Raw genomic sequence first — 24,111 nt, forward strand, 5'->3', positions numbered from 1 at the left:
TGATAATTCAAACATTCAACAATGCTACTAAGGACAGTTAGCAAAAGCCTGCACAGAAGGCTCTGTGTTTTGTTTGTAAAGTGCTGAGTTTACAAATAGTGTTGACTTGGCTTGTGAACCGCTGCTGGACAACAGGCCAAAGAGGGCAGAGGAGTCCTGCCCCAAGTGGCTCTCCTCCTCTGTGTCTTCCGCTGTCACACTGTTGCTGAACACATTTTATTTTCAGTTTCCTAGGCTAATGAAAAACTGTAAAACTGAAGCTCCGAACACGGTGAACTCCTCAAGCTGTGAGTATTAGTCTTTATATTGGCTTACGTAATTATTTTTGTAACAGTGTTACTTCTCTAATTGTGTTCCATTTGGACCAAAGCTAATTGTTTAAAATTAGTTTGTAGCATGTTTGGACTAAGTAGAAAACAAAATCATTTGGCTTGGGCAGTGAAGGGAGTTATAGGGAAATTTGGGGCAACTCAGTATTCTAAATCGGTTGTGCGTCATTCTGAAAGTTGATAATCCATATGCATCATGTAGACCAATAACTTTTAAACAACCATTTCCTGGAAGAGAAATGAGAACAGTGCAAGGCTGCCATTGTTCCAATTACGGCTTTGCTTTTTCCCAGAGTACAGGAATCTTTACATTCATTTCAAAACAGCATTAAGGAAGTGGAAAGCTTTCTTTTAATGACAATGCAACCTCATTTGAATGTTTAAAAACGCTTCTTGAACACAGAACCAATTGCTATCCTACCTACTGCTTTGGTATCAAGGATGTTGACTGTAAAATCTTAATTAAATAATAAGACAGAAAAAGTCATCATGTAAGAGTGCAATTACCCAGAAGAATACTTTATCTCATTATTAACTTCTTTGGATGGATCTAAAACCTATAGAAGCTGTGCTTTTAGGAAAACAAACAAATAAAACAAACTTCTTATCATTAGCAACTATTTTAAACTGCTTTGAGAGTCAGTCTGTGGCCAGCATCAAAAGCCGGGGGGGATGCGGAGCCATTGGTTCTTCCATGCATTGCTGTGTTATAAACACATATGCTGTGGTCTGAATGTCCGTGTCTTCCCAAATTCATATGTTGAAACCTAATCACCAAGAAGATGGTATTAGGAGGTGGGGCCGTGAGGTGGGAGGAGCCCTCATGAATGAAATTAGTGTCCTCATAAAAAAGGCCCAGAGAGCCATCGCGCCCTTCTGCCATGTGAGGGTACAGCAGGACTTTGCCAGTCTGCAACCCAGGAGAGGGCTGTCACCACAACTTGGCTAGGCTGGCACCCTGATTTTGAACTTAGCCTCCAGAATTGTGGGAAATACATTTCTACTGTTTATAAGCCACCTAGCCTATGGTATTTTGTTATAGCAGCTGGAACAGACTAAGACACACAGTCCAGCAGTCCCACTCCTATGTACTCACCCAAGATAAATGAAAACTCATGTCCACAAAGCTCTATCACTACAGAAACCCACAGTGAGTATTGACAGCAGTTTTATTCATAGTTTCTCAAAACCAGAAATAATCTAACTGTCACTCAATTGGTGAATGGATAAACAAATTCTAATACAAGGCAAAAAAACCAAACCAAACCAAACAAAACAAAAACACAAACACTATTCAACAATAAAAAGGAACAAGCAAGTGACACATGCAAAAACATGCCAGTATGCTAAGTGAAAGAAGCCAGACCCAGACAACTACATACTGTGTGATTCCATTTATGTGACATTCTGGGAAAGGCAAAGCTGTAGGGATAGAGAACAGATGAGTTGTTGCCAGGGGGCTCAGGTGGGGAAGACAATTGACTACAAAGGAGCGGGAAGGAACATTTTACAGTGATGGAGATGGTCTATGTCATGATTGTCTTGGTGGTTACATGACTATGTGCATTTGTCAGAATTCACAGAACTGTAGATGTAAAAAGGTGAACTTTCCTGCATGTAAATGATACTGACTCAATAAAGTGATGCATTTTAAAATGAGTCATTTTGTGACTCTCTGAGTATGCTGCTGTTGAATAACCTTTCATTAAAACTCTTAATGGAAATGAGCGTGGGGAAGGTGGCCAAGTGGAGCAAAGGTGGAGTGACTCCTTTGCTCTTTAATAACTAGCCCAGGTGCTACGCTGTAGCTGCTTTTCTCTGTCTGAGCAGGAAACAGAAGTGGCTTGGGTGACAGGGCCTATGACTGACTGTAGTGTTCTTGAAGAACAGTGGCCACCATCTATCCCTCTTGGTGAATGTCCTCTAGTCCATGGTCGCCTGCTCATTGTCCACACCATCCATGAACGCTCAGACATGGTGTGTCTGGGTTTGTATTTGTATTCGTTTGCTCAGCTTTAAAGATCTCTCAGCCATATCATGATGGTGATTTCATTATTTATGATGAACATATGGTCATGAACACAGATCCACAGGGCCCTGCAGTGTACACCCAATAGGATGCAATAATGGACAAACGCCCATCAGCTATTTTGGGCTGCCCACCCTTCTGACATTGCACACGTATCTGCACTTGCTCTAGGTGCTAAAAAAGGATAACCAGTGTCATCTTATCACAGAAAAAAATCTCTTTGGGGGCATAGTGCCAACAAATTACAATCTAAGGATGTAATGTTAGAGTTCTGCAGAGAAACAGAACCATAGAGAGAAAGACAGAGAGAGAGAGAGGTAGATATATAGATAGATGTGTGTATATATACACACACACATATAGAAATATATGTATATATAGAAATATACATATATAGATATATTTTATATGTATTACATATGTATCTATATGTATATGTGTAATATATAATATATTGTATTAGTCAGGTTTCTCTAGAGGGACAGAACTAATAGGATAGACATATATAAAAAAGGAGTTTATTAAGTATTAACTCACCAGATCACAAGGTCCTATAACAGGCCATCTGCAAGCTGAGGAGCAAGGAGAGCCAGTCCGAGTCCCAAAACTGAAGAACTTGGAGTCCGATGTTCAAGGGCAGGAAGCGTCCAGCATGGGAGAAAGATGTAGGCTGGGAGGCTAGGCCAGTCTAGTCTTTTCCTGTTTTTCTGCCTGCTTTATATTCTAGCTGTGCTGGCAGCTGATTAGATGGTGCCCACCCAGATAAAGGCTGGGTCTGCCTTTCCCAGCCCACTGACTCAAACGTTAATCTCCTTTGGCAACACCCTCACAGACACACCCAGGACCAATACTTTGTCTCCTTCAACCCAATCAAGTTGACACTCAGTATTAACCATCACATATATAGAGAGATTGATTGAGTTATTAATTGTAAGGAATTGGTTCATGCAATTACGGAGGCCAAGAAGTCCTATGATCTATTGCAAGTTGGAGATCTGTTGTCTGGAAAGCTGTTGGTGTAGTTCAAAGGCTTCAGAACCAGAGGGCTGATGGTATAAACTTCAGTCCAAGTCTGAAGTCCTGAGAACAAGGTGCACTGAGGGTAAGACAGGATCCATGGATGCCCCAGCTCAAGCTGTTGGGCAGAGAGGAAAATTCAACCTTCCTCTGTCTTTTTATTCTATTTGGCCCTCAACCAACTGGATGATGCCTGCACACTGGTGAGGGTGGGTCTTCTTTACTCTGTCTACTGATTCAAATGTGTGTCTCTTCATAGAGGCAGAAATAATGTTTAACCAGATATCTGGACATCCTGTGGCTTAGTCATATTTATACATAAAGTTAACCATCATAGATACAAGGTTTTCAATGCAAAGTTCTAGGATTTACTATTTAATTTGGGACTAAATTTGATTTTAATGAAAATATTTGTGGTATGTAGAGAGTATTTCCATCATTGACTCTGCCTATCCAAATCAGTTTAACTCTAGTGTATAGCATTTTGTTACAGCTGAAAGCAGAATGCCTTGGAGGAAGCAAAAATTACTAGATATAAACATGACCACCTATCCACAAAGTCATCCTAACCATGGGCAGGTCTTGAACTCCTGACCTCAAGCCATCTGCCCACCTCTGCCTCCCAAAGTGTTGGAATTACAGGTATAAGCCACCACACCCAGACAGTTTCATTTTCCTTGACTGCCTAAGGTATTGTCAGAGGTTCTTATTTTTCCTGCTCCCTTTGGGAACCCAGATATGAGCACGAGTTCTTGATCTTGTAGCTCATGATTTTGCTTTTCTTGAAGGAATTTCTAAAAAAACTCATATTTCAATCTACCATGGGCTGTTGCTTCTTCACAGGGTATTGCCTTGGGCTCACCTGTATGAAATCGCTTCTTCAGTATTGTTTCCCTTAGCTTGCCTTATCAATTCTGCTCTGAAATCTCTCCTTTAGACATAGTGGCCTTGTCTGGACTTTGGTCAGCGTGTGAAAATGCAGTAAGGAAGTTGGGATGATAAAAAGGCAATGAGGTTTAAGGGTGTTTCTGAGGCTTCAGGGCCTATCACCGGCATTCATTCATTCAGCACATGTTTCTTGAGCCTCCACATATGCCAGGCATCATGCTACCTGCTGGATACAGTGGTGTGTGTGTGTGTGTGTGTGTGTGTGGTGGTGTGTGTGGTGGTGGTGGTGAGACAGCTACTATTCAAATTCTAAAATAAATTTATCATTACAAGCTGGAATAATGCCACAAAGGATAAGTTCCAGCATCTCTAAGCACCCCTAACAAGGGGACCAGTCTGGTCTCAGGAAGAAAGGGCAGTTGGGAAATGCTGCCTTGAGGAAGTGCTGCTTGAACTGAGATGTGAATTGGATTTAACCCAGGGAAAAACCAGGAAGAATGCTGCAGTCAGAGAAAACCACATGTGCAAAGCACCCAAGGCAGGCAGTGTGTGCACTGGAGAGACCAGTGCAGTTGGAGGTGGGGAGAGTAGCCTGAGATGAGGCTGGAGGGTGGAGAGCCATGAGGACCATCTGAAAGCCTTTGGTCTCTATTCCACAAACAATGGAGAGCCGTGAAGTTTTAAGTGAAGTCTGATGAAATTCGATTGGAGTTTTATATTTTCAAGAGTACCTGCTCTTGGGAGGGCTGGTGGGGGTAAGGTTCATAATGCCCTGATTCCTTTTTTCTCAACATTTGCCCGTCTCTGGCATCGTCGGCTTCACTAGCTGCAAGTATAAACACAGTCACAGTTCATCATTTTTCCAATTAATATTAATAGCTGCTTCCATATTAATATTAATATTAATAGGAGCTCCCATATGTCTAACTGCTCACATTTGAAGCCTCCTCCACTGGTCATCCATGAACCCCAAGGTCTTACTTGGTCCAAAGCAGACACATTCTCTTTTCAAATGCCCCAGAGAGGGTGAGGAAGGCTAGTGACTTCAGTAGGTAGGTTCCTGTCTCCCGCCTCAGTCATGGCCTCTGCTCACAATTGGGCACTGGTCCCACGCATACAAATACTCCCCTCGGTGGTAGACGAGTATTTGTCTATCCCCACTGACGGGAGGCTTGGGCTTCAGGGTTAAAATCAGACTTCCCTCACTCACATACTCTGCCTCTGTCTCCAGAGCTGAGTCAGAGGCAGCTGGATGTGCAGGAGCATCCGCCTGTCCAGCCCCAAATCTCCCCCACAAAACTTCCACGTCAGGCCATCAGCCCAGGTGCACCTTTAGCACCCTGGGTGTCCTTCCCTGCTGGGGAATCCAATCCTTCAGAGAAGTTCCCAGTTGTTGACCCTCTTGGGGCCTTTCTTGTCATCCAGCACAGGCTCTGTGGACTAAGGGACAACTGCAGAGGCATGTTCATTGTGCTCTGGTCACAACAGATATTTACCATGTGATATTTACCAGACCAACACAAACCAACTGGACTTACATTGATGTGATTAAACAACCTTCCCCATGCCAACAAAATCTGTCCCGGGGATGCTTGCTCTCTCCCCCTTGTCAGACATAGAGGATGATGGCATTTGCCCTCTGTTTTTATTTTGTCCCTCACTCAGCACTCATTATAATATTCTCCTTAATATATAAAATAATCAGAAAATACCAACAGAGACATTTCACAGGCTGGGTGCGGTGGCTCACGCCTGTAATCCCAGCACTTTGGGAGGCCGAGGTGGTGAATCACAAGGTCAGGAGATCGAGACCATCCTGGCCAACAGGGTGAAACCCCGTCTCTACTAAAAATACAAAACTTAGCTGGGTGTGGTGGCACGTGCCTGTAGTCCCAGCTACTCGGGAGACTGAGGCAGGAGAATCGCTTGAACATGGGAGGCAGAGGTTGCAGTGAGTTGAGATCGCACCACTGTACTCTAGCCTGGTGACAGGGCAAGACTCTGTCTCAAAAAAAAAAGAAAGAAAGAAAGCTATTTTACAGTTTCCCAACCAATAAAACACATTTATATCAGCATGTGTGTTAACAAAACTCAGTTTCCATGGGAGAATGGGCCCCTAGGAGGGTGACTGCTGCATTCCATAAGGATACAGGACAATTTTAGGATATGCCAGCTCAGAACTGGGCCCTGACATTGGGAGTCCCACTGTGTAAATGTGGAACCATTTAATCTGAATAAACACCACTGGTGTACATCTCCTGAAACATAATTTTTTAAAAAAATGAAAAATTATATCTTCATTTTTTGCTAATCATAACAAATACTTACAGAAATGCTCTAAAAGCTTTAAACACGCATATTCCAGTTTCCAGAATAAATAAAGAACTTTCAAAACTCACTAAGAAAACAATTGAAAACAAACAATCCCAGTGCTTTGGAGGCCAGAGTGGGAGGATTGCTTGAGGTCAGGAGTTTGAAACCAGCCTGGATAACATAGCAAGACCCTCTCACTACAGAAAAATTAAAAAGTTAGCTGGGTATGGTGGCACATGTCTAGGCCAAGCTATCCAGGAGTCTGAGGTAGGAGAATCATTTGAGCCTGGGAAATCGAGGCTGCAGTGAGTTGTGATCACACCACTGCACTCCAGCCGTGGTGACAGAGTGAGACCCTGTCTCACAAAAAGAAAGAAAAACATGAGCAAAAGATTTGAACATACTTTACCAAATAAGATATAAAGATAGCGAAATAAGCACATAAGAAGGTAGTCACAGACTTCAAATGAAAGCCACAGTGAGATGCTACACACCTATAAGAATGGCAAACATTAAAGCAAACCAGCAAATAACTGACGATACAAAATGCTGGTGAGGATGTGGAGCAACTAGAACTCTCATGCATTGCTGATGGGAATGCAAAATGGTACAGACACTTTAGAAAACAGTTTTGCAGTTTCTTACAAACTGGTATTTACCATACAATCCCATAATCCCACTCCTAGATATTCACCCAAGAGAAGTGAAAGCACACGTCCACATGAGTTTTTATAGCAGCTTTATTTGTAATCTCCCCAAACAGGAAAGAACCCACATGTTGGTGAATAAACTGCAGTACATCCAGACAGTGGACTACTATTCAGAAATAAAAAGGAACTACTGGGGTACCCACCGATGGATCTCAAGGACGTTATATGGAAAGAAGCCAGACTCAAATGGCTGTGTGCTGTGTAACTCTGTTTACACGACAAATTGGAAAAGGTGAAACTATGGGAAGCAAGAACAGATAATGGTTGCCAGGGGTTAGGGGTGGTGGGGAAGGGATTAACTAAAAAGGGAAATGGGAACTTTGGCATGTTGAAATAATCTATATCTTGACTGTGATGGTGGTGGTTACACAACTATGTATTTTTGTTAAAACTCATAAAACTATATATCTAAAAAGGGTGAATTTTACTGTATACAACAAACTCAATAGACCTGATGTAAAACATGTTTATTTTTCCACTGACAGAGTAAATATTTAGAGAAAGCTCTTCTAAGAACTTTAAACATTTATTTTAATGGTTTCTTTGCCATTGAAGCAGAGAGGCTATAAAAGCCAATAAAAATGAATTTGCTTCTTCATTTTAGTGTAAGATGTTTTACGGCCGCTGCTTAAATGGAGATCGTCTGTAAGAGCCTCATCATAAGAATGTCATTTTTCTCAAGACTTAAAGTCTGTGCAGCCTTTGTTTCCTGGGCTACCCCTGCCCATGAGAGCCTGGGCAAGAGTGAAAGCTTTCACTGGACTCCAGTGCCCTCCTGAAGGCGCCTGGACCTATAATGCCACCTCCTCTGAGCCGGTGGTCGATTTGTTATTCTTCCTAAACGGGGAGAGGCACCAGGAACACCAAGAGAAACCAGCCCACATAGCCCTTCAGCCTTCACATCTGGCTATTCTTCATGCCCTACATATTGGGCTACAAGGGAAAGGCCCACTGATGCCCATTTTAATCACAGTCGTTTAAGACAGTATAACGTGAAGTTATATTGGGTGTCTACTTCCCTCAATGTGTCATGTCAGACGATGACAACTTTTGGGTCAACCATCGCAGTCCTGCCAACTGTCTATGGAGAAGGTGTGTCCCTCCGACCTAGTTGCAAAGAGTGGGAAGGTGTTCCAGGTGGGCAGCAGAGCTTGGTTACAGTTATGTGGTCCGACGTGATGACTGAGATGGCTCCTGTGCCCAGGAATGAACAAGTGTCAGAGACAGGGAGGGAAAGTGGTGTAGGACGGTCAGATCCCTACTACTGGAATCTTCTAGGAACCGCCAGTGAGTCCTTGGTTGTCTCTCATCCCACGTCATCCTCACACCAGCACAAAAGACTAATATTAGTACCTTCTGTTTACACATGTTGAAAACAAGGCTAAGAAGTGATGTAGCTGCACAAGGTAAGTCCGCAAGTCGCAGCGCTGAGTCATGAACCAGGTCTGTCTGCAAAACGTCTGCATTTTCTATCACACAGGGAAGAGGGTAGTGTCACCAGCTCCTTGGTTAGTACGAAGATCTGGTCACAGGCCTGTAATTTTGTCATTTTAACTTTTATACTATTGGTAATCTTAAAGATTTTTTTAAAGCATTCCTGTATGCCAGTTTCATGAACGGGATCAAGGAAAAAGATGTTAGCCTAGCATGAGTTTCAGTCCCACCCTGGGGTCAGGATAACTGGGGTAAGAGGGAGGTAGGAAGAGAGAAAACTGGACTCACAGCTGTGCAGAGCCATGCGGGTGTGTCAGGAGGAGCAGCAAGTCTTGTGGGGGTGCCTGCCCACTGGGACATTTATTCGATCCTCCTCTTTGTTGAAACTTTGGGGGACATAGGGTTGTTTTGCTGCAGTAGGCAGTTCTGCAGTGGGGCAGCCATGGGGGTGTCGGTCCAGGGTGGCTCCCCCTGCACCGCTCAGCTTGGCTTCAGTGATGCCACCTAGACCCCACCTGTGCTCACGGCTGGCACCGCCACTCCCCAATGTCAGGTCCCGCCTCTTCTCTGGCAAAGCTTTAGTGGTTGTAAGACTTCATCGGCAGGGTGAAGGGGTGAGGAATTCCACAGACGGCCTCTTTCCAGAAGCCTCCTCTGGTGCTTGGAGCAGAGCATTGTCTCCTCTCCTCTGCTCCGAACCCTCCAGCACTCCTCATCTCCTTTCCCAGGTGCTCAGGGCCCTGCCACTAAAAGCACACTCAATAAACATGATGACTTATCAACAGAGTGTTTAGGGCTTTGAATGCTTTGTCTCCTCTTCCAAAGCGGGTTATGCAACTTGTGCCCAGCACGCCCCAAAGCAGATGCACAAGACTCACATGCCATCAGACACTGTCAAAGAGCAAACAACTCAAAACTACGTTTCTTCCACCAAAGACAGCACCTTTGCTCAAGCTCACCCTTGTATAATCATAACAAGATTCTGTTTCTTGAGCTGGGGTCAAGGGTGAACACTAGATCTTTTATCTGTTTATATGCAGGTTCCTCTACCCCAAGGTATCTCACCAGTTTTCTTGATTTTAGAAGTTGTCACTTTTCAATTTTCTGTGCCAAAGGAAAGCGGAAGTAGTACAGTGGGCTCAGTTCCCAAATCACCTATATTTGGCTCTGGAAGGAATTTTGACACAGCACTGAAATATGAATGTGGGTGTCCCTCCCATTGTGGGAATCTACAGTGCTGTGCATTAAGGGAATTCAATCACCAGAGAAGGAACTACTCACTGGTTAGGGGCTGGGCCATGTTCCTCTTTTGTTCCCAGATGCACTCTTCCCTGCAGCACTTTACTCCACGCAGTGCCCTGTGGTGGACAGACGGCAATGGCGCCATCTTCCCCTCCGCGTGTCCACCCCCTACCCTGTCATTCTGCAACACTTCCCGTGGGGGGATGGGCTGTTCCCCCATCCCCTGGATCTGGGCTGCCTTTGTGACCTGCTTTGGCCCACAGAATGTGGCAGAAGTGACAGTGTCCCAGTACAAGCCCAGGCCTCAAGAAGACTGGCAGGTTTCTGCTTGTTCTCAGGCTCAACACCACCATGAGAGCATGCCCAGCTGGACGGCTGGAAGCATGGGGGACAGGTGGAGAGCACACAGCCTGGCCCAGCCAACCAGCTGGGTCCTTGTAAACGGGTAAGCAAACCAGGCCGGGTGGGACCAGGCCTGAAGAACCACCCAAGCTGATCCAACCCATAGAATTGGGAGCTAAATAAGTGGTGGTTTTTGTTTTTGTTTTGTTTTTCCACTGGAGTGCACTGGCCCAATCAAAGCTCACAGTAGCCTTGAACCCCTGGGTCCAAGCATCCTCCTGCCTCAGCCTCCTGAGTAGCCGGGACTGCGGGTGCACACCACCATGCCCAGATAAGTTTTGTATTTTTTGTAGAGATGAGGTCTCACTCTGTTGCCCAGTTTGATCTCTAACTACTGTCCTTCAAGGGATCCTCCTGCCTTGGCCTCCCAAAGCACTGGGAGGCATGAACCACTGTGCCTGGCCAATGGTGACTACTTTAAGCCACTAAGTCTTGGGGTGGTTACACTGAAAGAATCCCATTTTCCCCACCACATGAAGGTTCTGATCTATCACATTCAAACTGATCTTGAGAAATTCATTCTTCTGGCAGCTGGGTAAAATGTGAGTAGGAAACACGATACTCCATTTCTAGTTCAGCTCTTTCACTGGGTATCCAGGCTGTATTTTAAGAAATTTTTGTGAAATCAACAGCATATATATTATCAAAGCAAGTATTTTCTGTCCCTTGTCTATGGTCCAGGGAACCTGCAATAAGATACAAATGAACGGTTGACACCATACCATAAAGATTGGGAATAAGCATATCATAAAGATTAGCAATAAGCTGGATCATGATTTTACAGTGAGCCCGGTTTGAGCAAGCCATAAAAAGGATTTTATGGTCAAATATAAGTTTAATATAATCTCTTTATCATGTTTCCCCAATAACTGTTCATTATTGCTTCATTTTGTTTACACTTGTCACATACATCTCTATAGTACACAGACACAGACTTATATTTTCTATACATTTCTTAGCATATAGTTGCCTTTGGATCAATACAGAATTAGTAGGGATCAGTGCAGGAAAGAATATTACCTTTTTCTGAAAGTAGAGTCTTACATATTTATATAGCACCTTTGATTTAAGGAGCCCAAGGTACTTTAACATTCACTATAGCATCCTTCTGATATCTCTGGGTAGGGAAACTATTATAAATTATCATTATTGCCTTTTTATAGAAGGAACAAATAAAAGCAAAGAAAGGCGAAGTGCTCAGTGAGATGACAGTCACAGCAGAAACTCGGGTTTTCACCTCAGAGGTCTACTTTGTGAACTGTAACTCTGTAATATATTCCATATCAAAAGGTATAATGGTTTCCTCCATTTGTATAACATCTCCCTGTGGATGATGTTAAGTAAAAGGGCAGGAATGACAGTAAATTCCCACCAACAGATCCTCCTGGCTGTGCAGTTATTTCCTGCAGTTCTTTATGTTGGCTAAGGAGTCCCATAAATTACAGAACTGTCCTGTGCTTCTCCACTGAAAATCCTAATTGACCGCTACCACCCCAGTATTTCCAGCAGGAGGGAAAAACCAGTGATCCACAGTCATGCTCTTCAGCTGGGCATTTGTGGCCAATAAAGTCTGGGCAGTGACCACTATTAGTGCTTTCTTTTATAACCTACCAGATGTACAAAATTAATTTTAACTTGCTTGCGTATTTTTGCTTTTCTCCAGTATTTGCAGGGAACCAGTGCTCACTGAGTAACAAAAGATAAAACCACCCAGGGAATTTCCTTCCATCTGGACCATCGTCTAGGTTTCTCACACGGGGGATGATGCCAAGAGAAAGACACCTTTAGGATAAGAAGTTTTCTTAAATTCACAACATGCGGTTTGGCTTTAAATTTAAATGCACTGGAAAATGGAATGTTTTCCACTTCTACAAGGCCAACCTACAGATGCACGATTATGTACGAATAAAAGAGGATCCATTTATGCTATTCTTATCTAGACAAAGAAAATGCAAATTAAAATTTCAACTTTATTCTTCCTTGAACTTCCCTGGCCCTTTCTTTCCAGGAGCCCCATGTCCTGTTCGTTTTCTCCATCTTTTCCAGAGAGACCTCTAGAATAAGAATGCCAAGCCGCAGCAACTTGGAGTTTTAGAAATTTGGTTACCAAGTACCTGAGTGCCTCTGCCAGTGTGGAAAAATTAACCACCTAGGGGGTAAGGTCACATACTGAGCTTAGTTCTGCTTAAGGACCGACACAAACTTAAAAACATTCAGGAGAAAAAAATAGGGTTTCCTTTTTTCTTTCTTTTAGAAAAATGAGAATACAGAACATTTTTCAGAATATGGAAGTCCCACCACATGTTCCCAGCAACTATCTCCGGGCCTCACATGTTTAGCCTTTTCCCTAAAGTGCTTACAATGAACACACACAGGGAAAGTCATCTCCAAAACACTGTGAGAAGGGGCACAAAAGAAAACATGTAAAGCAGGCCAGCGTGCGGGCTCACGCCTGTAATCCCAGTACTTTGGGAGGCCGAGGCTGGAGGACTGCTTTCGCTGGGGAGTTTGAGACCAGCCTGGGTAACATGGTGGCACCCTGTCTCGGTGAGAGGGAGGGGGAGAATCTGGGCATGGCATGCAGCTGTGATCCCAGCTACTCCGGAGGTTGAGGTGGGAGGATCACTTGGATTGCTTGAGCCCAGGAGTTAGAGGCTGCACTGGGCTATGATCGCACCACTGCACTCCAACCTGGGCCAGAGCCAGGTTGCCAAAACAAAAACAAAAACAAAAACAAAAACAAAAACACAAAAACAAAAAAAAAACGCAAAAGAAAAGAAAGAGACCCTCACCTTTAGGATAATTTTTGAGAAAACCTTTAAATTAAAAAAGAGGGGGAAAAGATATCAAGAAAAGTTATGAAAAGGAATACAAATATGGGGGGAAAACACAGACCCTCCCCCCCCCACAGAACAGGATAGTCATAAAAATAGCTGTCATAGTGCCACAAATTACTGCTGCGAGTTTGAGGGGTGGCAGGGGAGGCATCTGCCCCAGTGCAGGGGAGCTGCTGAGCATCCGTGGGCCTGGGGAGAGTCCTCATCAATTCACTTGCTGAAAAGCCCATTTCCTGGAGGGCAAGGTGGGCGGAGAACGCCCGGTGGTCTTCTTCGACTGTACCGATCGATCCCTGGGTGGTCGGCGCTGGTCGGCGCTGGGGCCATGGGGGGCGCTCAAGCCTTGGCCCCGCCCTCCTCCTGCACCGGCCGCGAGGCCTTCTCCGGCTCCCGCAGCCCCTCGGGGCCGCCGCACTGGTCCGGGAAGCGCGGGCCGTTCCCCGCGAAGGAGTCGCGGCGCGCCAGGGTCTCCTCCTGCACCGGGCGGCCCACGGGCTCCGCCGCCGCCGCAGCGCCCTCCTGCGAGGTCTGACTGACGTAGACCACAATGATGTCGCCCTTGAAGTTCATCACCTGCCCACTGGAGATGAACGTGGAGTTACTGTTTCCAGTCACATTTCCTGCCGGGAGAGGAAGGGAGAACACGGGGAGGGTGAGTCAGCGCCCGGAGGACGGGTCTCCCGAGAGGAGTGGAGGGCGAGGGCGGCTTCCCGGCTTCCCACAGCCCCGGGCCACAGGGAACCATGCTGTCACCCTCCAGGCCCACTGAGGTGGAGGAGGGCGGGGCAGAGAAGAGAGGAGGAGAAGAGAAAAGAGAAAAAAGACAAAAGAAGTAAAGAGAAGAGGCGGGAGAGGAAAAGAGGAGGAAAAGGAGTGGAAGAGGTGGGGGGAAAGGGGGAAGAGAGGGCGAGGAAGAGGAGAGGGGGAGGAAGAGAAGAGGGCGAGGAAGAGGAGAGGGCGAGGAAGAAGAGGAGGAGAGGAAGAAAGGGTAGAGGAAGAGGAAGGAGAGAGGAAGGGGGAGGAGAAGGAGGGGAGAAAGAGGAGGAGGAGAGGAAGAGGAGGAGGAGAAGAGGAACAGGAAAGGAGGGGAGAAGAAGAGATGAGAAATGAGCAAGCCTAGGGGCAGACTCATGCTTTACCATTTGCCTGTGATGTGGGACTCTGGGATACTGGCAAGAGAGCACACCAGGATTACAGAATCACAGACAAGATTCAAATGTTACAAAAGAGAGAGAGAGAGAGTGTGTGTGTGTGTGTGTGTGTTTTCAACACAGAACAAGCACAGCTAAGGGAGGAGACCTCAGTCTGCTCTCCTCTCTGGACTTACATCTGAAGCCCTATCACCCTGCGTGCCTTGGTTCCTCCTGGTCCCTAACGGCTCAGCCCTGGAGGATCATGGGGCCATGTGGGCTCAACTTTCAGTAGTGATTAATCAATTTCCTTAACATTCAAAAAAATTACTTCCGGAAACAAAGGAGATTCACAAAACTAAAATGGAAAAAAAAAAAAAGTCCTATAAATCACTTTTCCCTTCTGAACTCTGAAGGGTGTTTTGTCCCTAGGGGGTTCTATCATCATTTCTTTGTGGGTGACTAGATGTGGCCAGTCTTTAAGCAGCGGACGTTTTGAAAAACAAACAGAAAGCCCAACAAATGTTAGGAAATCTGCTAGCTCTTATGATTCTTCCATTTTAAAGACAGAAATTTCCTAGTCGTTGGTCTAGGAAAGTACCACAAACCAAGCAGATCTAGAAACGCCCCAACACTCAGCATCACAAACAGAATCCTTCCATTTGATCAGGGGCCAGGAATGTCAGAATGGCTCCTCATGATTCACTACCTTTTTCTTCTCCATTGTGACTCAGCTTAGTAATAATTCATACGAATAAAATGAAGTTTTTGTTACCACTCCATATGAGATTTTCCTCAAATTTGGAAGGCATGTTTTGGATGGCCTGACTAAAATACCGATAGGCATGTAGGAAATTCCTTTGAGGAGCCTTCCCCTGACCCACTGGGTACCTCTAGAGAAGCCAAGACCAAAACACAAGGAAAAGCCCATGAAAACACAAGGATTTCAAGTATGATCAACAAATCCAAAGTCCTGGAAGGAGGTCTGTGCCTTATGCTGTTTCTCCCATAGGCAGTTGTGTGGGATGTCCTCCAAGAGGGGAGTGGCAGGACTTGTCTAAGAACCCCCAATGGGGGAGGCCCGCTGGCATTCCTGTTTACCACCTACCCAGCACATTCTCCACCCCCTCTCCACACACTGCCAGACACACAGCGAACTCCAGTGAGGGTCTACTCACCACTGTATCTATGCCCTTCTGCTCCTACCACTTACCAAGTTCCTTCTCAAGTCTGTTGTCACCAGATAAACTCGTCAGGAAATTTAATTAAATATTGGGCAAAGCAGTGAAATATTAGTGAGAAAAAATGGGAAATGTTTCTATAAAAACTAAAGTGAATGCTTTGCAAGGACCCAAATAAAAGTGAGTTACTGAAAAACACACGCGCGCACACACATACACACATACACAAACAAAATGAAACCACCACCACAAACTGTTCAACTGGTGTGGTGGTGTAGGCAAGGAAACTATGAAAAAAGAAAAAGGAAGGACTTCTGGTTTCAAAATGGCGGCGCAGAAGCAAGCTGGTTCCACTCACCCCACAGAAAACCAAAACAAAATATACAGCACCGACATTATCACTCAAAATATTCGAGAACACAAATATGACAATGAGGCAGTTCCCAGGGCTACAGAGAAGTGAGAAAGGAAGAAAAAGAACAGGAAAAGGAAATAGTAAAAGTCCGGAAGGATTTTGCTCTCAAATACCTGTAACTTCTCATTTCACACTGAAGAAATAGAAACTGGAAATTAGGTGGTATGGTTAATGTAAAAAGGGCTCAGGAGGCCGGGCATGGTGGCTTACCCCTGTAATCCTAGCACTTTGGGAGACCAAGGCAGGTAGATCACCTGAGGTCAGGAGTTCAAGACCAGCCTGGCCAACACAGCGAAACCCCATGGCTACTAAAAATACAATCCCAGCTACTCAAGAGGCTGAGGTAGGAGAATTGCTTGAATCCGAGAGGCGGAGGTTGCAGTGAGCATGCCACTGCACTCCAGCCTGGGCGACAAGAGCAAGATTCCGTCTCAAAAAAAAAAAAAAAAAAAAATAGGGGGCTCAGGACACTATAATCAGCCAGTACATACAGGCTTATACTAAAACATAATTGGTGTGTAAATATAAGGTATATGTTTTAAGTAAAAAAAAAGTTTAAGATATGAACTTATAAGATGACATTTTTAAGTAACTCAGCAACTGCTGACCAAGTGCTAATAAAAAGGCTTCTACCGTAGCAGCAACAGACAAGTAGACATAGCAACACAGTTACGTCTTCCTATTTGAGAAATCACTATTTCATTAATAGAAAAAGTGAAAGTGAAAAATAAAAAGTACATGGAATGGGACATTCAATTTTAAAAAATGTACATACAATGAAAATTCTATTCTGATTAAAAACATACCATGTTTATTTAATAACATAAGCAATTTAAAGTTGCTTAGACGTATGATTACTCTTGACCTAGTTCCTCTAGTTTTAATATACACCATGACACAAACAGATACATCTATGAAGAGGATAAAGAAGAGATGAGATTAAATGCAAAACCATCCATCATGAGGTGTTCTCACTACATCATCATTGCCTGCTGGTTCCGTTGTTCTTCAGTATCATGTGAAACTACACAGAGGACATCTCCAGCCACTGCATGATTGATTTATGGTTTTGAATTTGCTCTCATCTCTTCTTTATCTTCCTCACTGATTTATCTGCTTATGTCATGGTATATATTATTTATCTACCATTTTAAATTTTATTTTTCAACAAATCAACATGAATCCATTGTTGTTTACTTTTTTCTTGTGAGAACCTTTGATGAGTCTGAACCCAGGTAAAACCTATGGTTTGCGTAAAGTCTTTCATCTTGAGAATTTCATTCCATGCCATTGCTCCATGGCAAACAGTATCTTTGATACTGATAACCTAAATATTCTGTAGCACCTATATTCATTTTTGTTTTCTTTTTTCAGATGGACCTCAAACCCTTTTGCGTAAGTAAAATATCTAAACACTTCAGAATCCTTTGTTTCATGGACTGAACCAAGAATATTATTGTTGGGGGACTGAGTGCGGTGGCTCACACCTGTAAACCTGGCACTTTGGGAGGCCAAAGTGGGCGAATGCTTAAGCCCAGGAGTTGGAGACCAGATAGGCAACATGGTAACCCTGCCTCTATGAAAAATGCAAAAAAATTAGTTGGGTGTGGTGGCACACGCCTGTAGTCACAGCTACTTGGGAGGCTGAGGTGGGAGGATCACCTGAGCCCAGAGATGCTGAGGCTCCAGTGATCTGTGATTGTGCCACTGCACTCCAGCCTGGGCGACAGAGTGACCCCTCATCTCAAAAAAAAAAAAAAAAAAAAAAAAAGAGTATTATTTTTGGAAGGCCATGAAGCTTGTGGAAGGACAAAAACTAGGCCTTTAAATTCCTGACCATTGGCCGGGCGCGGTGGCTCACGCCTGTAATCCCAGCACTTTGGGAGGCCGAGGCGGGCAGATCACGAGGTCAGGAGATCGAGACCATCCTGGCTAACACAGTGAAACCCTATCTCTACTAAAAATACAAAAAATTAGCCAGGCGTGGTGGCAGGCACCTGTAGTCCCAGCTACTTGGGAGGCAGAGGCAAGAGAATGGCATGAATCCAGGAGGCGGGGCTTGCAGTGAGCCGAGATCAGGCCGCTGCACTCCGGCCTGGGCGACAGAGCGAGACTCTGTCTTGAAAAAAAAAAGAAAAAGAAAATTCCTGACCATTAAGATGTAAAGGACAGTTACCTAGAAAGATTAAGGAGATTCTCAAACAAGTTTATTCTTCAAGTGTTTCTTTAATGAAGCTACAATTAATGACAAAAACAACCTTCGGTCAAGTCCATCCATGGTGACTCTTGAGAGATATGGTAAACTGATAGAGATCAACTTTTTAAAAAAAGTTATACTGATCTGCCAATCACAATACGCGGCAATTCTTAAGTGGCAGCAGAGTGGTCTCCGTGGGCCTGTGCAGCTGCACAAGGCCTTATGCTCTGCAGAGCTCCACGCTGGGTTAAATGCTTTATTGTCATCATGAAATTCTTATTAATTTTTGCAAAAGGGGGAAATTTTTCATTTTCACTGGGCTATGCCAGTTATGTCACCAGTCCTGAAGACATGGGCAGCTCTTAGGAACCCTACTCTGGGAACTTTCCCCATTGAGGCTATAATCTAGCACTACCATTTTCGGAAGTAACATCTTATGAGTTGGACATTTTTCAATATTCCAGAAGTGTTTGCTAATCAGATTTTCTCTACTAATTTTCTCTACTACAACTCAGTAGAACTGAGCTGTAGGAGTCATCCACTTTGCTTCTGAAATCCCAATCCTGTGACATGTTTTCCTATATTCAAGCCACCCACCACTCGCTGCGAAACACCGACTTTCTGATGGAAAACTGGGGCCTGTCCTTTGCGGATGGGTCTACTGATTGTACCAACTGGATCTTGAATGCTTTACCTACAATTTCGAGTTTCGGGTTCTTTAACATGGAATGAGAACCAAAAGTCACTTGCCAAAAAGCAGTCTAAATGCAGAAGCCTTTTAGAGTTTTCTTCCTTCCACCTTTCACAGTTGTCTCATTCACCTCAACTTCAATACCACAAAGGTTTTAGCAATTCATTCCCCGAATCATCCCAATATTCAATAGTTTTCACAGAAATAATCATGATTATCAAACCCATTTTTTTTCTTGACAGTTAACATAATAGTTAACGTTTTAAATGACAAGATCAGCTCACACTCACAGAATTGGGAGCACCCATGGACTTTAGATAACATGGCCATTCAGCAGGTGGGAGCAGAAGGGTCTGGGTATTCTAGAGTGACTCACGAGTTGTGAATAATCAGTGTGCTATGGGCTTCAGTCAGCTTCCTGGGTGGGTGTGGGTTAATCTGTGGGTTGAGTGGAGACAGTTTGAGTACCTACTGCAATAATAACAGTAACAGAAGCAACACTCTCCATGCAGAATTGACTAAGCACTCTCTCCAGGCCAGGTTGGCTGCATCACAAACACCAGCTTGCAGGTGCTCTGCATGTGAGCACGCCAGGTTTCTCTGGTTGGGATTCTCCCCCTCTACTGACTGACACTGTTTCAAGAATGAAAACTGCTGAACAGCTTTCTTTTCCCATGGTGTGTCATAATCCAGATTCACCGGAAAGCAAACTAATGACATCAATGTCATCGTGGTGTTTCAGTCTCTGAAGAGCAGAGGTGAATAAGTGGTGACTAGAGGGATGGAGGTCTTAATGGCTGCCTGAATTCAGGAGGGGCAGAAATGTGAGGCAGAGGAGAGAACGGGGTCTAGAAGCTCTTGGGTCTTGTTCTGAGACTTAGCCCTCACTAGTGGTGAGAGTTTGGGACAAACCACCTAGCTCTCCCCATCTGAATCAAGCTGTGCTGGCCTGGCGGTGTGCAACTGCGTGGAGCAAGCACATGTTAATAATACACATTTGTTAAATAAATGAACAAATGAGCACATGAATATCCAGTAGGACAGCATAAGGGTCAAACAAGACGATAGATTTGAAACTGCTAGGGAAATAGCAAAGAAGCAGTCACAGGTGCAAAGGTGGCATTCCTCCTCCCAGAAAGTAATATCAGTGCTCACGGAACTCCCAAGGACACAGAGATTCATGAAATACACTGAATAGTAGTATTATCTTTCCATCCCTGTCTTGCTAGAGGATCTCAATGTGTCTTGAAGACTGAAAGGGCACTTTCTCTGGAAATCTAACCAACTTCTGTTTGCTCTGCTGAAGTCCTCAATTATGATGCTTGTCTTCGGTTAGAACACTCATCTGTATAATTCTACACTAAACCCCACAGTCTCATTTCTCATCACACAAGTCTGCTGTGAGTTGAATGTAGCACCAGAGTAGATCAAGGCTTAGAATTAGTTGGTAATATCCTTATCTAATAAGATACCTCAGTCCTGAACTGTCCTTGCTAAAAGTAAGAATTCCTTAACATTTGCTTTCTGTATTGCAGAACAGATTAGTTGTTCACATCAGAGAGTTCACATCTGATCTGTGATGGTGACATCAATAGGTCACCGTGTTGGCAGCTGTATAATCAGGTGAGTGCCATGGGTCTCCTTTTCAACGTGGTTCCTATGGTTTCTGCAGTTGATGTGTATCCCAGGAGGGGAACTCTTCCCACTGAATGCCAAGAAACTCAACGGGGACCTCTGCAGTTAGCAGGGAACTCTCCCTTGCTGGTGGCTAGCAAGGGAGTATGAAAAGGGGAGGGATGGTTCAGATGAGGATTACCCAAGATGGCCTAAAAAGATCTGAGGCTTAAGAGAATGAAGAAACAAGCCACAGACTGGAAGAAAATGTTTGCAAAAGCCATATCTGATACAGGACTATTTCCCAAAATAAATAAGGAACTCTTAAAATTCAACAATAAGAAAACAAACAACCCAATAAAAATGGACCCAAGGCCTTAACAGACACCTCACCGAAGATATCCAGATGGCAAACAGGCATATGAAAAGATGCTCCACGTCATATGTCATCAAGGAAGTGAGAATTAAAGCAACAGTGAGACACAACTACACACCTATTAGAACGGCTCAGATCCAGAACCCTGACACCACCAAATGCTGGTGAGCATGGGGGCGGGTGGCAGGAACTCGTTTCCTTGGCTGCTGGGAATGCAAAAGAGTACAGTTGCTTTGGAAGACAGTTTGGTGACTTCTTACAAAACTAAACATACGCTTCACATATGATCCAGCAATCATACTCTTTGGGATTTACCCAAAGGAATTGAAAACTTATGTCCACACAAAAATCTGCACACACATGTTTACAGCAGCTGTAGTCATAATTGCCAAAACTTGGAAGCAACCAAGAGTCCTTCAGTAAATGAATGGATAAACAAATCCCCCATGTCCGTCCACACAATGGAATATTATTCAGTGTTAAAAAGAAAAGAGCTATCGAGCCATGAAAAGACATGGAGGAAACTTAGATTCATAATGCTGAGTAAACAAAGCCAATCTGAAGAGGCTATAGAATGTGTGATTCCAACTCTATGGCATTCTGGACGAGGCAAAACTATGGAGGCAGGAGAAAGATCAGGAGTTGCCAGGAGTTCGGAGAAAGGGAGGGGTGAGTAAGTCGAACACGGAGGATTTGCAGGGCAGTGAGACTACTCTGTATGAGACTATCACGGTGGATGCATGCCAGGATACATTGGTCCAAACCCACAGAACATACAACACAAAGAGTGGACCCCAACATGCCAATGTGGACTCATCGACTGCAGCAAATGTACCATTCTAGTAGGGGAGGTTGTGCATGTGTGGGAGGCAGGAGGAATACAGGAAATCTCTGTGCCTGCCCCTCAATTTTCCTATGAAGTTAAAACTGCTCTAAAAAATAGTTTACATTAAAATCATGAAGACCAGAGGTTTTTTGGTAGGCATTGTTAGTCCATTAAGCCAAATCAGGCCCTGTTACTCCCCTCTTGCCTCCTCTCCTCAGGATCCCTTTCTGACGGTGTTCCCCTTCGAGGCTGCCTCTGACCTTTATCTGACATTTATTTTGCTTGCCAAAAAAAAAAAAAGATAAAGTTTGAAGCACGTGGAAGAAAAGGCTTTCCCCACAAAGGAAAGTGATAGCAAAAATGGTAACATCCCGAGACAACTGGCAGAAGAGAGGGGTCTCACCGTAACCAGGGGACCATCACACACTGTGCATCCTGCTGTCCCTCCTGTGGAACCCTCTGGGCCAGGCCAGGCCTAGCTACTGCCTCTGCCTCAGCCAGAGCAGCCAATGATGCCAAGACTGTGCCTGTCCCTATTCTGTGACACACTGAGGATTCTCCAAGGCACAGTAAATAAATGAAATCAGCATCACTTGCACTGACTTAAGAGGAGACAGTGCGGTGGTTTAAGGTTGCACTGTAGCCCTGATCTCCTGGGCTCAGGTGATCATCCTACCTCAGCCTCCCCGAGTGACTGGGACTACAGGTACACGCTACCATATCTGACTAATTTTTAAAAATTTTTGTAGAGAAGAGGTCCCACTATGTTGCCAAGACTGGTCCTGAACTCCTGGGTTTGAGAGATCTCCCACCTTGGCCTCCCGAAGTACTGGGGTTGCAGGTGGGAGCCACTGTGCCCTGGCCTGCAATCGGATACCTGAACCATGGCTTTGTTGCTTACTAGCTGCATGATCCTGGGCCAGGAACTTGTCCCATAGAATTTCGGTGAGGAATAAGAAGATGATACGCACAAAACACTTAGCACCTGGTGACTAACGTCTATAATACCACTGATAAAACTGTAACCTTCAGGCTATCGCACCAATCTTACAGGTCTCTGAACACCATATGACTGACGGAATTTGAAGGCTACCCTAAAGTATGGTTTGAAAGCCAGAATGATGTGGGAAGTTTTAGTAAATATGGGAATTTGGAAGTGTTTCTAACAGTTAAGATGGATTAGTTGGCAGGGTGTGGAGGGTCACCCCTGTAATCCCAGACAGTGCAGTGGGTTAGGGTACAAGCTTCACAATCAGACATTTGTTTTGTTTTTTTTGAGAAAGGGTCTTGCTTAATCACCAGGCTGGAGTGCAGTGGCGTGAATACAGTTCACTGCAGTCCTGACCTCCTACGCTTGGTTGTCCTCCCACCTCAGCCTCCTGAGTGGCTGGGACTACACACCTTGGGAGGCCTAGGTGTGTGGATCCGTTTGAGCTCAGGAGTTCGAGACCAGCCTGGGCATCATGACGAAACCCAGTCTCTAAAAAAAAAAATAAAAAAAAAAACACAAAAATTACCAGGCTGTGGTGGTACAGGCCTGTTGTCCCAGCTACAAGGGAGGCTGAGATGGGAGGATGGCTTGAGCCTGGGGGTAGAGGCTGCAGTGAGCCAAGATCATGCCACTGCTCTCCAGCCTGGGTAATAGAGCCAAACCCTGTCTAAAAGAAAGCGTAAAAGAAAAAATGGATTAGTTGACTTAACATTAATATTTAATGTGACTTAACCAGAAAAATGTTCAGGTAACTTGAGAGTGTTAAAAATAGCAAGTAAGTCAACAGAAACAATGAATCAATAATGTCTCCCATCATAATCAGAACGATGCTTCTACTTGGTCCATGCTTGACAGAGCAGGCTCCGTGGAATTTGTATTTCTCAGGCAGAAAGAACAAACTTAGTTCTAAGAACACAATCCCTGACAGAATTTACATTTTTAAGCAAGATAATGCACACTTTTCTTCTCAAAAGCTTATTATGTTGTTTAAAATGCCTAACATATGAATATTAAATCACAAGAACTATGCCAAATAATACCACCAAATTGTCATGTAGATTTTCTTCCAAGGAAGAGAACTAAAAATATACACAAATACACTCAAACTACCCAGGCTACATTGGGTTCTTTTGGAATTTTTTAAAAAACTTATTTTATATTTAACCCATATGCTTCTCATGTGATTTTCCTTTTTATGGAAATGTAAGTTCTGTTTCAGGCATTTAGAAGAAACTGGGTATGTGATGATAAGGGAAGGGAAACAGTATTTAATAGTTCCATTCTGAATCATGCTTGACAATTACTTAGAAAGTCTTACAGACCAAAGCCTTCCAAAATGAGCCCTATCAGTGCAGAAAGAAGGAAGGCAGGATGAAATGAAGCAGAGTATATACAGTGACCACATTTTTCGTATCTTTTGAAATAGTGCATTGACGTTTTACAGCAATGAAAGCTGAATATTATCACCAAATAACCTAATTATGAAATA

General features: G+C 44.1%; 1 protein-coding gene across 1 annotated transcript in view; it reads right to left on the reverse strand.

Moving 5' to 3' along the window:
- Window positions 1-13,523: 13,523 nt before the first annotated feature.
- The window catches only part of TNFRSF11A (tumor necrosis factor receptor superfamily, member 11a, NFKB activator), a 38,900-nt gene continuing 28,312 nt past the window's right edge, over window positions 13,524-24,111 (reverse strand). Inside the window, exon 10 of the mRNA XM_011964391.1 lies at window positions 13,524-13,821. Within this exon, the coding sequence (XP_011819781.1) occupies window positions 13,538-13,821 (284 nt within the window). The 3' untranslated portion in view covers window positions 13,524-13,537. The remainder of the gene's footprint in view (window positions 13,822-24,111) is intronic.

This window comes from Mandrillus leucophaeus, unplaced genomic scaffold, assembly GCF_000951045.1.
Source record: "Mandrillus leucophaeus isolate KB7577 unplaced genomic scaffold, Mleu.le_1.0 Scaffold699, whole genome shotgun sequence".
NCBI lineage: Eukaryota > Metazoa > Chordata > Mammalia > Primates > Cercopithecidae > Mandrillus > Mandrillus leucophaeus.